General features: G+C 40.1%; 1 protein-coding gene across 1 annotated transcript in view; it reads right to left on the bottom strand.

Annotated features, from left to right (window-relative positions):
* Positions 1-12733, bottom strand: part of ALK (ALK receptor tyrosine kinase) — a 321448-nt gene that overhangs the window by 75331 nt on the left and 233384 nt on the right. Inside the window, exon 6 of the mRNA XM_075749445.1 lies at positions 4873-5004. Coding sequence (XP_075605560.1) covers positions 4873-5004 — 132 coding nt within the window. The remainder of the gene's footprint in view (positions 1-4872; positions 5005-12733) is intronic.

The raw sequence follows: 12733 nt of genomic DNA, 5'->3' as shown, positions 1-12733 counted from the left end.
TGATGTAAACAAGTCAGAGCAGCAGGAGGAGTCACCTAAGTAGCAATCCCTGCCTGGAGGCCAGAAAAAGCTCACTGTCGATGAACAAGTAAGGGCATAAATAAGAAGCTATTACTTTCCCAGAAAATTTCATTCCTCCTCCACAAATTTATTTTTGATGAATTTTCAGATGTCACATGCACTGGATGCATTTTCTCTGCTGCTCTTTCTTACTTTGAATACATACAGCACCTGCAATTCCATGTATTGCTACTCCACAAAGACCTCTTTGGGTAGCACTTCTCTGTCAACATGTACTTCTCAATTTTCTGAATGTTTATAATTCAAACTCGCATTAACGCAGACATTGCACTGATGAGGGAAAGCTAATCTGACTTTATTGGAAAATCGTCTATTGAAACCTGCCATGCTGCATATTATCATTAGTGACAGAGACCTCAAAAGATTTAGACCTTACTATGATTAAAATGCAGCTTGGGGACAGAAGGTAGGGAATAGAGTAATCCAGTGAGACTGGAGCACTGTGAGAACGTAAGAGTCTCTGATTTTATTTGAGTGATGAAGTAGAAAAAAGCTGCAGGGTGTTAAACTTGCTCCTAAGCAAATATTTTCAAGCCTTCAGAATGAATTACCTTCCAAGCAAAATCTGAATAAGTTCAAAGTTGTTTTTTTTTTTTTTAAACTCAGATTTTTCATCCTTTAATAGCAAGAAAAATTAGCAACTGGAATAATTTATGAAGAGGATGGAGCAGGCTCTCAATTCAAAACTAGGTGTAAATCAACCAGATAGTACAGTTTAAACTTTTGGGTGAAATTCCAGACCCATATTATAAAGGACACAAGCATAAAAGACTACTCTGGTATGTAATGGACACTTTTCAAATTTAGGAGGAAATCTCAGGAGCCAAATAGATCACCTACTCAAACAATTTAAAAAGCAGCACATAAATCTTAAACATGAGTTTGTTTCAACAGCTGCCTCTACACTAGCAAAGTTGGTCAGCCAACCATTTCTACCAGAAATGAAGCATAAAAAGGGAAAATACTTTTCAACACAGTCAACAAAGAGTTATCCTTTAATGCCAGAAGGCTTTACTGAGTTCAGAACTGCCAGAGGTTAGAATTTGTTGCTAGAAGTACAGCTTTTGATCAAGAAAGCAGCAAAAGGACTAGTGTATGCAAGACAGGAACCTTAAGAGAGCACAGCATGGCAACAGGTTGCTACTTCATCATTTTGCTTGCAGGGAAACTCTCCTGGGCTGTATCTATCACTAGGATATAAATTAACCCAGTGGTTTCTTCATGCATTTTTGCCTGGAAAGTAAACTGGCCCCTGTAGAATTAATTATCTATGCTTTTTTGGTCACTTGCTCATGTTATCACAAATTCAAACTTTATAGGTTCCTATTCTAGCTGCCATCTGGTCTTTTGAGAGATGTGTGCATGCACCCCTCCAACCACACAGCACAGCCTCAGTCACTCCTTTCAGGAATCAGACACTAGTCTTCCTTATCTCACCTCGTAATGTGTTTAACATCCTTAAATATTCAATGAGGCAAAGAGTGAAAATTACCCTGCAACTCAGTGTTTATGAGATTTATTTGAAAGATGGAGGACATTACTTTCAATCCTTATTCCAGGTAAAATTTATAAAATGTGGAAGAGCAACCCCAGGAGAGACTTGGGTAACCATTTTCTTCTGAACTAGACCAGAACTCCAGACCACAATCCTGGAAACTCTGCATGGAAATAGGAAATATGTGTTCAAATTCGCTTAGGGAGAAGAAAGAATCAGTCCTGGGTTTGTCATATCCTGAGTGAATCCTCTAAGCTCTGGGTCTCTAGATAATAAATATACTATCAGCACCTCCATTCTTTTTGATTTATGTTTTCTTTTAAATACATCCATTACTTACCTAACATGCTTTGACTGATTAACCAATATATTCCCAGGCTGAACTTTTTTGGTGAATTTGAGACAGAAAGTAAAATAATTTTGGACTAGTCAAAAGTATATGCACTTTTTTTTCAGAAAAATATTTATTTTTGCTCAGACTTGCTGCCCCACAACAAAGGATTACTGAACCAAAATCCAAGATATTGTTAACTAAAAAGTACAAAACTACTGAAACAAATTTTCTCTTTCTGTAAAGCAGAGCTCTGCCAATCTGTATTAGCAAATAATTTGAGTTTTCATTTCCGTCTTGTACCATATCGGGTATATTATACATATGATTACTACAATAAGAGGAGTATGTTATTTTTTTTGCAGTAAGTTATAATCCATAAAAGCATGAATTTACTAGCAAAGACATAAGACCACCACTATCTGAAGTCTTAATGTGTGTCTGCAAAGTATGCTTCTGCAAAGAAATTTCCAGCGTGGCACTTCCATCAGTCTGTTAAATCTGTATGTCTGATCCCAAATCAACACAGTTCGGCATCTAATTCCACATCTGCCTCTTTGAAGCTGTCTTTTGCTCCTGCAAGAATATTTGATTATAACTCAAACAGCAGCATGCTTTTCTCTAGGGGTCATCCCTCTCTGATTTTATGCTCTCTACACAAACTAATTGGTTGCATGCAGAACAAGCACCGTGACATTTCATTGGCCATTAATAAGTAAAAAGATGTTAACAAACAGCAGGCTTTAGGGAGATTTTTTTCAGCAAAGAAAGAAACAAAAACCAAATGAATAAGAAGAAAAAAAAATATCGGTACCTGCACAGCTAAAAGACCGTGAAAGGGTAAAAAAACCAACTCCAACATCTCCTTGAAGCTCAAAGATAGAAGTCTTTGGTTAATGGTAATTGTAAAAGATCTCCCCTCAGTTTTGAGCATGGCTATATCTTTTTCTGAGAGCTCCTTTGTGTCAGCAGAAGCATTTGGGAAACCCCTTTCTCTGCTTTACATATCCAAATCACTTTTTGCCACACTTGCAAAAAGCTGGTGAAAACCTCCATGTTGCTCAGAAGTAAAATGACAACTAAAATGCTGAAAGATGACATGTTTTGTGTTAGGCTGCCATGCAGATGTAACTGACATCTAAACCGCACACAAACCTGTTTTATGTAAGAAGTCTTATGCCAACAATATTCAACACAGTAAAGAGGCAAAAGCAGAGAAATCAGCCATAGAACTGAGCAGGCTTGTAAGTGGATAAGCAGACATACCCACAGCCTGAGCTCTTGCTAAGGCAAGCCACTCTTTTTTGTTGCTTGGATGGAAGATGGTGTTTTTTGGGCCTTTTGGATGGGAGTAAGAACTTGCATTCCCAGTACCTGTGGTTGAATACAAGCCTTGTGGTCCTCTCCTCAAGCTAGGGAGTGATGCTCTTCTAAACAGGTGGTTAAATATCTTCTGCTTTTTACATGCTATATAGTTGATGGCAAATAAAGTGTCCCTCTACTTCCAATGAAATGAAAATGCATTCAACTTGCTGATTATCATAATTTACTAGGTTTTTTTAATTAAAGTATAGAACACAACAAAAAATACCATTATGAGGTTTTAGAGCTCTCTTTTACAGCTCTTAGGTAAAAAAAAAAGGTTTCAATACTACTACTATGAAGCATTATTGGTTCTGAGGAGCTGCAAGTCCACAGTAATGACACTGTTCCTATGAAAGTACATTTAATGTTCACTAAGTGTGTGTCATTAATGAACATAATTTCAAATTGTAACAACCTCTAACATGATGGAGAAGCCTATCATTTCAAGCTTTTTACTAGACGATCCCAGGTCAAACCACGGTTCTCCACGCCAATAAAATCTGTTACTTTTTTTCTTTCTTAGCAGCAAAGAACTGGAATTTGCTAGAAGCTGTGTGTCACTCCTATGTTAAATTTATGCTAGAAACAGCAAAGGTACGTTAGTCTAGACATCACCAATATTAACACACCTTGTTTGAATCACCTTACCCAGACTCTCCCCTGCTCTAGCTGTCGCACATGAAAGCTAAACTGAGAATAACTGTCTCTTCTATTCCAAAGGCTTTTGCCAGGACTGGTATTTTGGTCAGGGAACACATTTTTTGCATACCAAATCAATGCAGCTCTGTCAGCAAAAGTCCATAGGCTACATCAGCTGTGACACATGCACTTTAATATGGTAAATTATGAACTCTCAACAATTATTTTTCTTCATCTATTTACCCTGTAGATAACCATATGGCTGACAATCCACCACTCCTAACTATCTGTAGACTGGCAAAGGGGAAGATGCTGAAGGTAGAACATGTAGAAGTATAGAAAAAGAGATAAGGCAGCTTCAAGACAGAGGAAGGTCCTAAACATCTAGGTAATGCAGCGCAATTACAAAGTATTCAGGCACAGCAAGTTTTCAGAAAACTGAAGCTGCTATCTATCTTCTGCTGTATTTTATTAGACTACTGTCTGCTGAAGAAAGGATAGAAAACAAGAGGAATTACAAAGACACAGGAGTTGGTCAAAGACAAGCTACCGGCTCTACTCATTTTTCATCTTCGAAGTTTTCTACTTCCACTCCCTTCTGCCACATGCTGTGCTACATTTTGATTAAAAGCTCTAACAAACTACACATTTCATAATTCTGTAAGGCATCTAGCTATTCAGCTATACTTCCTTTGCATTTTTGATCAGGACTTTGGAAGAGATGAAGCACCATGAGCATTTTAAGAACCTGCTGCAGAACTAATGGAGGTGAGTACAGGAACATATCGACTGGTCCGCTGCAGGCAGACATCCAAAGAAAACTGCATGTATTAGAGGGGATACTGGTCTTTTGACAGCACCGCGTTACTCTATTAGTGCTAAAGCCTCAGGTATTAAAATTCAAAACAATCAATGCTTTTGGAAAACGAGGATGCAGCCTGGCGGGGTTGGATTTACTCACTGCACATATCTCCCTCATCTTCTCCCTCGGCGCAGTCCCTGAAGAAGTCACACGCCTGCCCCAGCCTGATCGCCGTTCCGTTCCAGCAGCTGAAGGAACCCTCCAGAGCCATTTTTGAGCCAGAAGCAGATCCTAGAGAACAAGAATACAAAACCAACTTCACATTACTGAATTGTCTTCCTCTCAACCAACAGGTCATAGGATCTTGGATAACACTGAAGGGGAGAACACCTTCTGAAATCCCCTCAATCCAATAATTACTTGATAAAGTAATTATTTTATTTTGTTTGACCTGTTTAATATTGTCAAATATCTACTGGTTCACCTAACAGAGAACTTCAGTTTCCCAGGCATTTCTGGTGTTTTAACTTGGAAGGCATTTTTGACCCTTGAAAAGAGGGTTGAAATCCTGCATCCTGCTCTGTGGTACTTCTCAAGAACAGCACAATACGCATGATAGGTTTTTAATTGCATGTGAATTTACTGGTAGACTGACACTTCTGAATAATGACATCCTCTCTGTCTAGCTTAGGAATAACATGGCTACATGGTTTGGAAAGAACACAAATTTTCATCAGACCCTCCTGTCAACATGTATTACCTATGACTTGGAGGTATCATGTTGTCATATTCTCCGTGAAAGAGAGAAAACAGTCTGATCTCTGCTTGTAGTTTTCTTTCTCTTCTATAAGCACTCCTGCTCCTGCATCCTGCACTCCCCTCCCCTTGAGTCAGGAAGCCCACAGCAGACTAAATCTACCAAGTTACGAAAAAATCACTAATTCATTTCACCTATGCTAAGCAGCAAAAGGCAGCTAGCAATGTGGAAAGAAGCCAACTCTTATGAAGTCAGTGAACATTACAAGCAGAGGCCAGTATCATCCATTCATAAATGATCTGGAGTACTTGTCCCTTAGCACTGTCCTTTTCTGGAGGCACTTGATTCCCTTGATAGCTGAGAAGTCAGAGATCATCCAGCCTGATAGGTATCACTTTCCTTACTGTAGGAATTCTTTCACCCCGAGTCCTTTGATTGTAGCCAAGTGAGACACTTAAAGTAAAAAAGGACTTGCCCTAAGAGACACATGCTCTAGACCAGCCACCTGGAGGCAGGAATCAGTTGAGCGGCATCCTACAGTCAGTACATATGGAGGAGGCCAAGATTGAGAAATGCAAGAGCCCCTTCCACAGAAAATCTGCATGTAGATGCAATTCACTGAAACCTTCCTGTCTGTCTGCAGAGATGAGCTTCCAGCTCACTACTCCTAGAAGGCAAGCCTAGAAGTACAAAGAGGTCTGTGCTGTGAATTCCCCACTGCAACGACTCCTGCTCTGTCTCATATTAAATGGGTAAATGCTCAAGATTAAACCAAAGCCTCTGGGCAGAGTGAGCCATTGTTTGCCTAACTCATCTGTGCTTGCTAAACAACACAGCTACATCATGTTCTCTGGTACTACAGGGAGCTGGGAATCACTGGTGATTCAATTAGATGTGCACTTGATACTTTTATTTATATTGCCTGCCAAAACTAAAAAATTAATGAAGCATGTAGGAAAACAACCATTATTTCTCTTCAAGCTTATTTTATGGTGCAAATCAATTCAGGAGTGGGGGGAATACATGCCAAACCTTTTTAATAAAGGACCCCAGCTCCTGAAAATGGTGCTCTGTGTTATTGTCAGCTCGATTTTTTTGACCGCCTTAGAGCAACTCTGGCTTGCTGCATACAGGCTGCACAGTGCCCTTGTATTTCAGTCAGGGTCAAGGCTGACTACAGAGGAGAGCTTTGCAGAAAAAATAGACCAAGTAACTTGGAGCTGGTTGCTGGCAATTTCTGCAGGCCCCTTGGTAAGGGTCTAAGGCAATGAGAAAATATCCTCCTTGGCCTTGCCGTGCACCTTGCAAAAATGCACTCTTAGAGACACTGCTGAGAGCCTTCCCTATGTCAGAAGCAAAGCTCTTTGCACGTCGCAAGCCAGTCACACTCAGGTCAGTGTGCAAACGGATGCTTTCTTACAGGAAACTGTAAGCAGCGATTCTGGTAACTCAGCAGGTGATCCCTTCTCCTAGGGGTATGCAATGAACCTATATGGCACCATGTTGCTGGAAGTATCACCTAAAGAAAAGTTAAGAGAGAAGGCCCAGAGTGCTTCCATAAGGTTAGTAACATCATGACACTCTTAAAAATGTTGAAGTCCTACTCAAATTCAGAAGTACTTTTGTCTCTCTGAATTACCCCACAGATGGTTTTGAAGAAATGCCCACGTTTATTACCAGCTCTCATGTCCTACTCAGTTTATCTGCAATCTTTTCAACAATGTCTGCATTTTATCCCAGCAGCTGCTGGGATACGATATGCAGAGATTCAGAGGAGGAGTTTTTGTAGGCAATGGAGTTTTTCTGCTTACTCAATTCATTTTAACTTTGTAATGGCACTCAGTTTTCCAAGCACATGATTGCATTAACACTCATTATAACGGAGCCAAGGGATTCTAGAGCACCTACTATCTTCCCAGGTGTCTTTGTTGCAGCCCAGGAGCACAAATCTCCTGAAGTCAACTGACTGTCATATTTAAAAGCCGTCAGTGGCAACTAGACATCAAGCAATTCCGGGAGCTTTTCCTCCAAAACAAAGCAGCAGATTTGCATGCTCATTCATCTCTGCAGAGACAGGGCTTGAATTAGCTCAGATTTGCATTAGACTCGTATATGTATGCTCCTTGTATAGGTTAGAGAACACAAATAGCAAAGCTGCAGCCCAGGGAATGGCTGGGCTCTGTAACAGTGCGTGATTTATTCCTGTCTCCTGTTTCCTTGCTTATTGTGTGCACAAAGGCAAAATGAATTGGATAAAGGAGATGATTAAAACAAATAGATAACCAAAAAAAGCCCAAATACAAATGGCCCTTTTAATGGGCCACTTGATGCACATGTTTGCATCCGAGCTCAAGGAAATTTCATTTTTAATTAAAATATTTTGTAACAAAAATAGACATTTGATCTTTTCATTTCCCAGCCACAATCACTCCTGGCAAGGTGAGCTGGAATGACCTGGATCACTGAGTCAAGTGGCCTCAACTCACACACAGATGATGTGTAAGGAAAGGAAAATGAATGGTATCAAATAAGTATCAAAGTAAAATTTGTGGGAGACATCCTTTATATTTACAGCAGTGTTTATGTAGCCAGTGGCATCCATAAATTATAGCAGTCATTAAGCTGTACCATGCCTGGCTTGGAGTCTTATAAATCATTATTTAAACAGCAACATTAAACAAATGGCATTTCAGGCTCTAAATTGAAAGGAGAAACAAACAACTCCTTGGGGAACAACTGCTGACTTTGTACCTCACAGGTCCTGCTTCTGAACACAGTCCAGCCTTGGCAGCGTTCAAATCCAGTACCGGACCCTGGACATAAATGACAGCCTAGGCTCTTGACTGCCCATGGTTTTGGACTCAGTTTCCATGTAGCAGATCAGCATGAAAGGGGAAAATCATGTGGCTTAGCCTAATGCAGGATAAGCAACTTACTGCTGAAACTGCAGGGCCAAAGGGGATGTATTTCACTCCTCAGCAGATTTTCTCCAACTTGGGTTGCCTCTTCTCTCCTTCGCCCTCCCAGAGAAATTGAAGTGCACTGGCAAGTTCGGACATACTTGTCTCTGAGCAACGTGGCCAGGAAGATTGTGATGTTTGGTCTGTGCAAAATGGGAACCTTCACCTTACTGCCACCACAGCTGGCCAAGTGGGAGGGAAGACTGAAATTCTTGCAGGCACTTCCAAAGATATTCTTTATCTTGCAAGCTGGTTACCCTGCTAATTATCATGCAAGATTAATCAAGCTGAACATAATTATACCTTCACATGTTGCATTCAACTTCTTAGGCCATAATTTTTAATGCTACTGAAAGCTTTTGGGACCAACAGTCAGGAAAAGCCCTCCCACTCAGCGCACATTAAGACAGAAGAGCTTAGTAAGACAGTACTGGGCTGTTGTTAAAAAACCCTGTCATTTCTACTCTGTAAAAAAAGATGAACAGAAATTGCAAAGACCCAGGATGAACATGCGCCCTTGTGCATGTTCTACCAAAAAGCAGCTGCTCTGTGGGCTATCCCCGAAGAGCCTGGCTGGACACAGCTGAATGGACTCCAACAGTTCTCGAGGCAAGACTCTGTATGCACACACGGTGAACAACAGCCACTGCTAAATGCATGTATGTAGTAAGAAATACCTACCCATGGAACTCCACCATGCTTATCTCACCATATGTGCTACTCCTCAAAAAAGAGGAGCTTTCTTCTTCTTTAGTTACACCTTTTAGATAGTATTTTCTAATGGGCTAGTGCTACAGTCTAACGTTCCTCCACTAACCATCACTAAAAGTCATGGATTGTGCATCCTGACTGACAATGCTTATCTGTCACAAGTATTTGTCATTAACTTCTACATTTCGTCTGCTCCTCCTTTGGTTAGAGTTCAAGGCCTTGACTCAGAGATATTTAAAAAGAGAGTACTTGGGGGATTTCAAGGTTGTGTGAAATAAAGAAAAGCTGCTGCCCAGCTATAAAAGGATAGTGAGAGTTCTGAGGAGTTTGTGATTATTGATTTTTCTATGACTTGCTATTTCTGATGGGCACATCATTTCCTCACTCTTCATCTCCAACCCTCCAGCCTTATAGCAGCGCAGACATTTGAAGGCTGATGGCTCACTTTGTCCATAGTCCAGGACAAAGTAAATTTTCTATTGATATGAGTCATTAATAGCCCTGCTTCCACCATTAGAGAAGTTGGAAGGTATAAAATAAAGGAAGTAGGAAAACGAAAGAAGAGAAAGATGAGTTCATATTTAAGGGAACTGAAGCCATCCTTGGCAAATGGCTGTTGAACTCCAACATAATATAGGGCAGATTGCATAAATGAAAACTTCCACGGCGAGCTACGCTGCCCTCATTTTCCAGCCACCCACCCCAGGACACCTGTATTCAGATCAGCAGAGAAGCCAAGTGGTCACAGCTGCAAATGAGACCAGTGAGAGAGATACTTGCAAAACACAATGTCCTCAAAAAATGCTTTGAAAAAAGATTGGACTCCAGGTTTCTCACACTAGGCAGCCAAAATTAGTCAACACTTCATAATTTCTGGCTTTAATCTTTGTAACAGCATCGTTACTGTCATTGCCTAAGGATGCAAGTGAAGCCACATTTGTAGGAGGCGGCGATCTCTTTTTATTAGACTGCCTGATACAGGCAGAAAAAGCAGCTCGTGTTTGTATATGCCTGAAAGCTTGCCCATTTTTCCAGTTACGTAAATTGGCTTTAATCTTCATATTTCACTTCCTATACGTAAAATGGGAATAAAGTAATCACAAGAGCTCTGTGATGTTCATTTCATTAACATTTGTAAGGAACTAAGATGTTATGATAACAGAGCCATGAAAAAAACCTGTGAGGAAATCATTTATTCTGTCTTCACAGTGGAGTTTGAATAATTTACAGTATAAGATGAATACGGCCATACACATGATGAAGGCAGGACAGAGGCTAGTAGGATAGGCACCCCCTGCCCTGCATGCTAGCTAAGGATGCAGCTCTCCCACAGTGAGCTACTCCAAGGCAAGAAATCTTGCTTGTTACAGCCATGTAGGAACAGAATTTTCATTTCACAGAAACATTTCAAAATGTATCTAACCATAAAACAAAAATGCCAAAATTCCCCACAGAACCAAAGTTTCAAAACAATTCTGCATTGGCAATACTGACTTAAGAGGTTTCAACACGTAACTAAAAATTATCATAAACCCAAGAAATTTGAAAACATTTGAACTCAAACAAGGATAAAATGTTGGGCAGGAAACTCAAGTGGAAGCTTACTGTTTGGAAACTCACTCATGTCAATAATTCAGCATCTCAGTTCTAAGGTGCTCTCCCTCTCTGCTGCTGCTGTTTCAACACAGGGATGTTATGCTTAGTGTACAAATTTTAAAACATCTGTTCCTTCAGCCTTGCATAATACCAGCATGACTGCTTACACTGAATCAAGCTTCACAGCACACCTGAGGAGCTGGCACTTGCTTACTGACACGTTTCAGTAGTGCGACCCTTCCACAGAGCTGTACAGCATTCAGACTAGCCAGGCCCTCTGTGTTCTCTCAGAAATGCTTTTGACCAGGGCTAGTTGCTCTTCCCACCTTTTGAGTGAATGATTTCACAACGTTAATGTTGGTGTGATGTAGTTTTCCTGAATTTACAGCAACAACTAGCTTCCCTAAAACTGTAATGAAATAAGAATGCGGAATAAGAAAGTTAGCTATATTTTACACTTTCTCATTTTTCAATTATGGAAGTTGACTGAGAATCTGATATTTATCTTCATAGCTCCTGAGACAGCAAATAATTGCTGAGCGCAATAAATGACACGATAATGTTTTTCCCTATTAATCTTGCACAAAATCTGCTTTTTTGTTTTTCGTTAGGACTTATGGTAACATATGTATTTTTTCCTGTGATTTGCTTACCAATCAATAAGCAGCTCCAACAGCACACCCAAACATTAATAGTAAGCAAGTAAACAGCAGCAGCAGAAAATTTTATAAAGGAAGTATGATTTTCCAGCATGTGTTGGTACCTACACACTCTGGGATATCTACAAAATTGAAAGGGGCCCAAAGAGACAGAAAATTAATACTTTTCCCCAAATACCTATGACACACTGTGTACACATAGTCACTGGACTTTTTTTTAATTAAATATAGCACAGCATATCTTCGAGGTTTTCATCCCTTTAATATGAACACCCTGCTAGAAAAATTCTGTTAAAATCCCAAATCTCATTTCTTTGGGTTGCTTTTTGTTGCCCTTGTTTCAATATCAGACTGCATTTGCTATTTAATTCCCTTTTCTCTCAGGTACCGTTGCATCTTCATGAGATTAAAAAACCCAACAAAACAAAAACCATCATCCTCCCCCACACTTTTCACACCTCTCCTAAAAGCAGTGATTACTATACTTGTAACAGTAAGCAACTGGTTAAAACAAAGACCAAACAGCCTTTTCTGTGATCTTTTTCAAAATACAAACCTTGGAGAGGGAAAATAAAAAGGTCCAACTTCTATTATTAGTTCTGCCGTTCCCATCAGACCTCTCTGGGTCTGAATGGGCTTGGAGACCAGCTCTTACCAGCCAGCAACCTTACCCGCGGGAAACACAGGCCAGACTGATTGCTCGCTCCCTGGAAGATGAATGCTGCTTGCCACATGTGGCAGATGCTGACAAAATCATGAGGTGGTTAAGATCTCTAAGCTTATTTATAGGCAACAGGAGTAGATTTAACACAGGTCAACTCTCAGCATCAGACATGGAACTGAATATGAAATAAAGCAAGGCTACCGGAGACAGATCATAAAAACAGTGCTTCCAAACTTCATGAGTGCTGCTTTTGGGTAAACCCTAATTTGTTGACTAGTTAGGAAATACAGGTAATTTTTCACATTTTGCTTCCTAGAAGGCTGGGTGCAGTTACTCAAGTAAATTTTATCTTTGCCTGTTCAGGCTCCCCAATTTCAAGCACAACCAACACTGCCACTACACATACTGGATTTTTTCCCCATTCTTATTTCTTAAAAACACCATATAAGGAAAAACATCACTAACATTTTAAAGATGAGGAAACTAAGGCACACACCAACCAATTTCAAATAATGAAATGAGACTGTAAATTGCCCAAACCACACTAACTCTCTGACTCCTGTTCCAACCTCTACCAGTTGGACTGAAGTTGATCAGATTCAAGCAAAAAGCCGCAGAAAGGAGAGACTGGAAAAGATTGCTTGGCTTACAAGGGCTGATTCCATGCAAGTCA

The sequence above is a fragment of the Balearica regulorum genome, chromosome 3 (genome assembly GCF_011004875.1).
Source record: "Balearica regulorum gibbericeps isolate bBalReg1 chromosome 3, bBalReg1.pri, whole genome shotgun sequence".
Taxonomy (NCBI): domain Eukaryota; kingdom Metazoa; phylum Chordata; class Aves; order Gruiformes; family Gruidae; genus Balearica; species Balearica regulorum.
The sequence above is the reverse complement of the archived record's forward strand: the minus strand, read 5'-3'. Positions and strand labels throughout refer to the sequence as shown.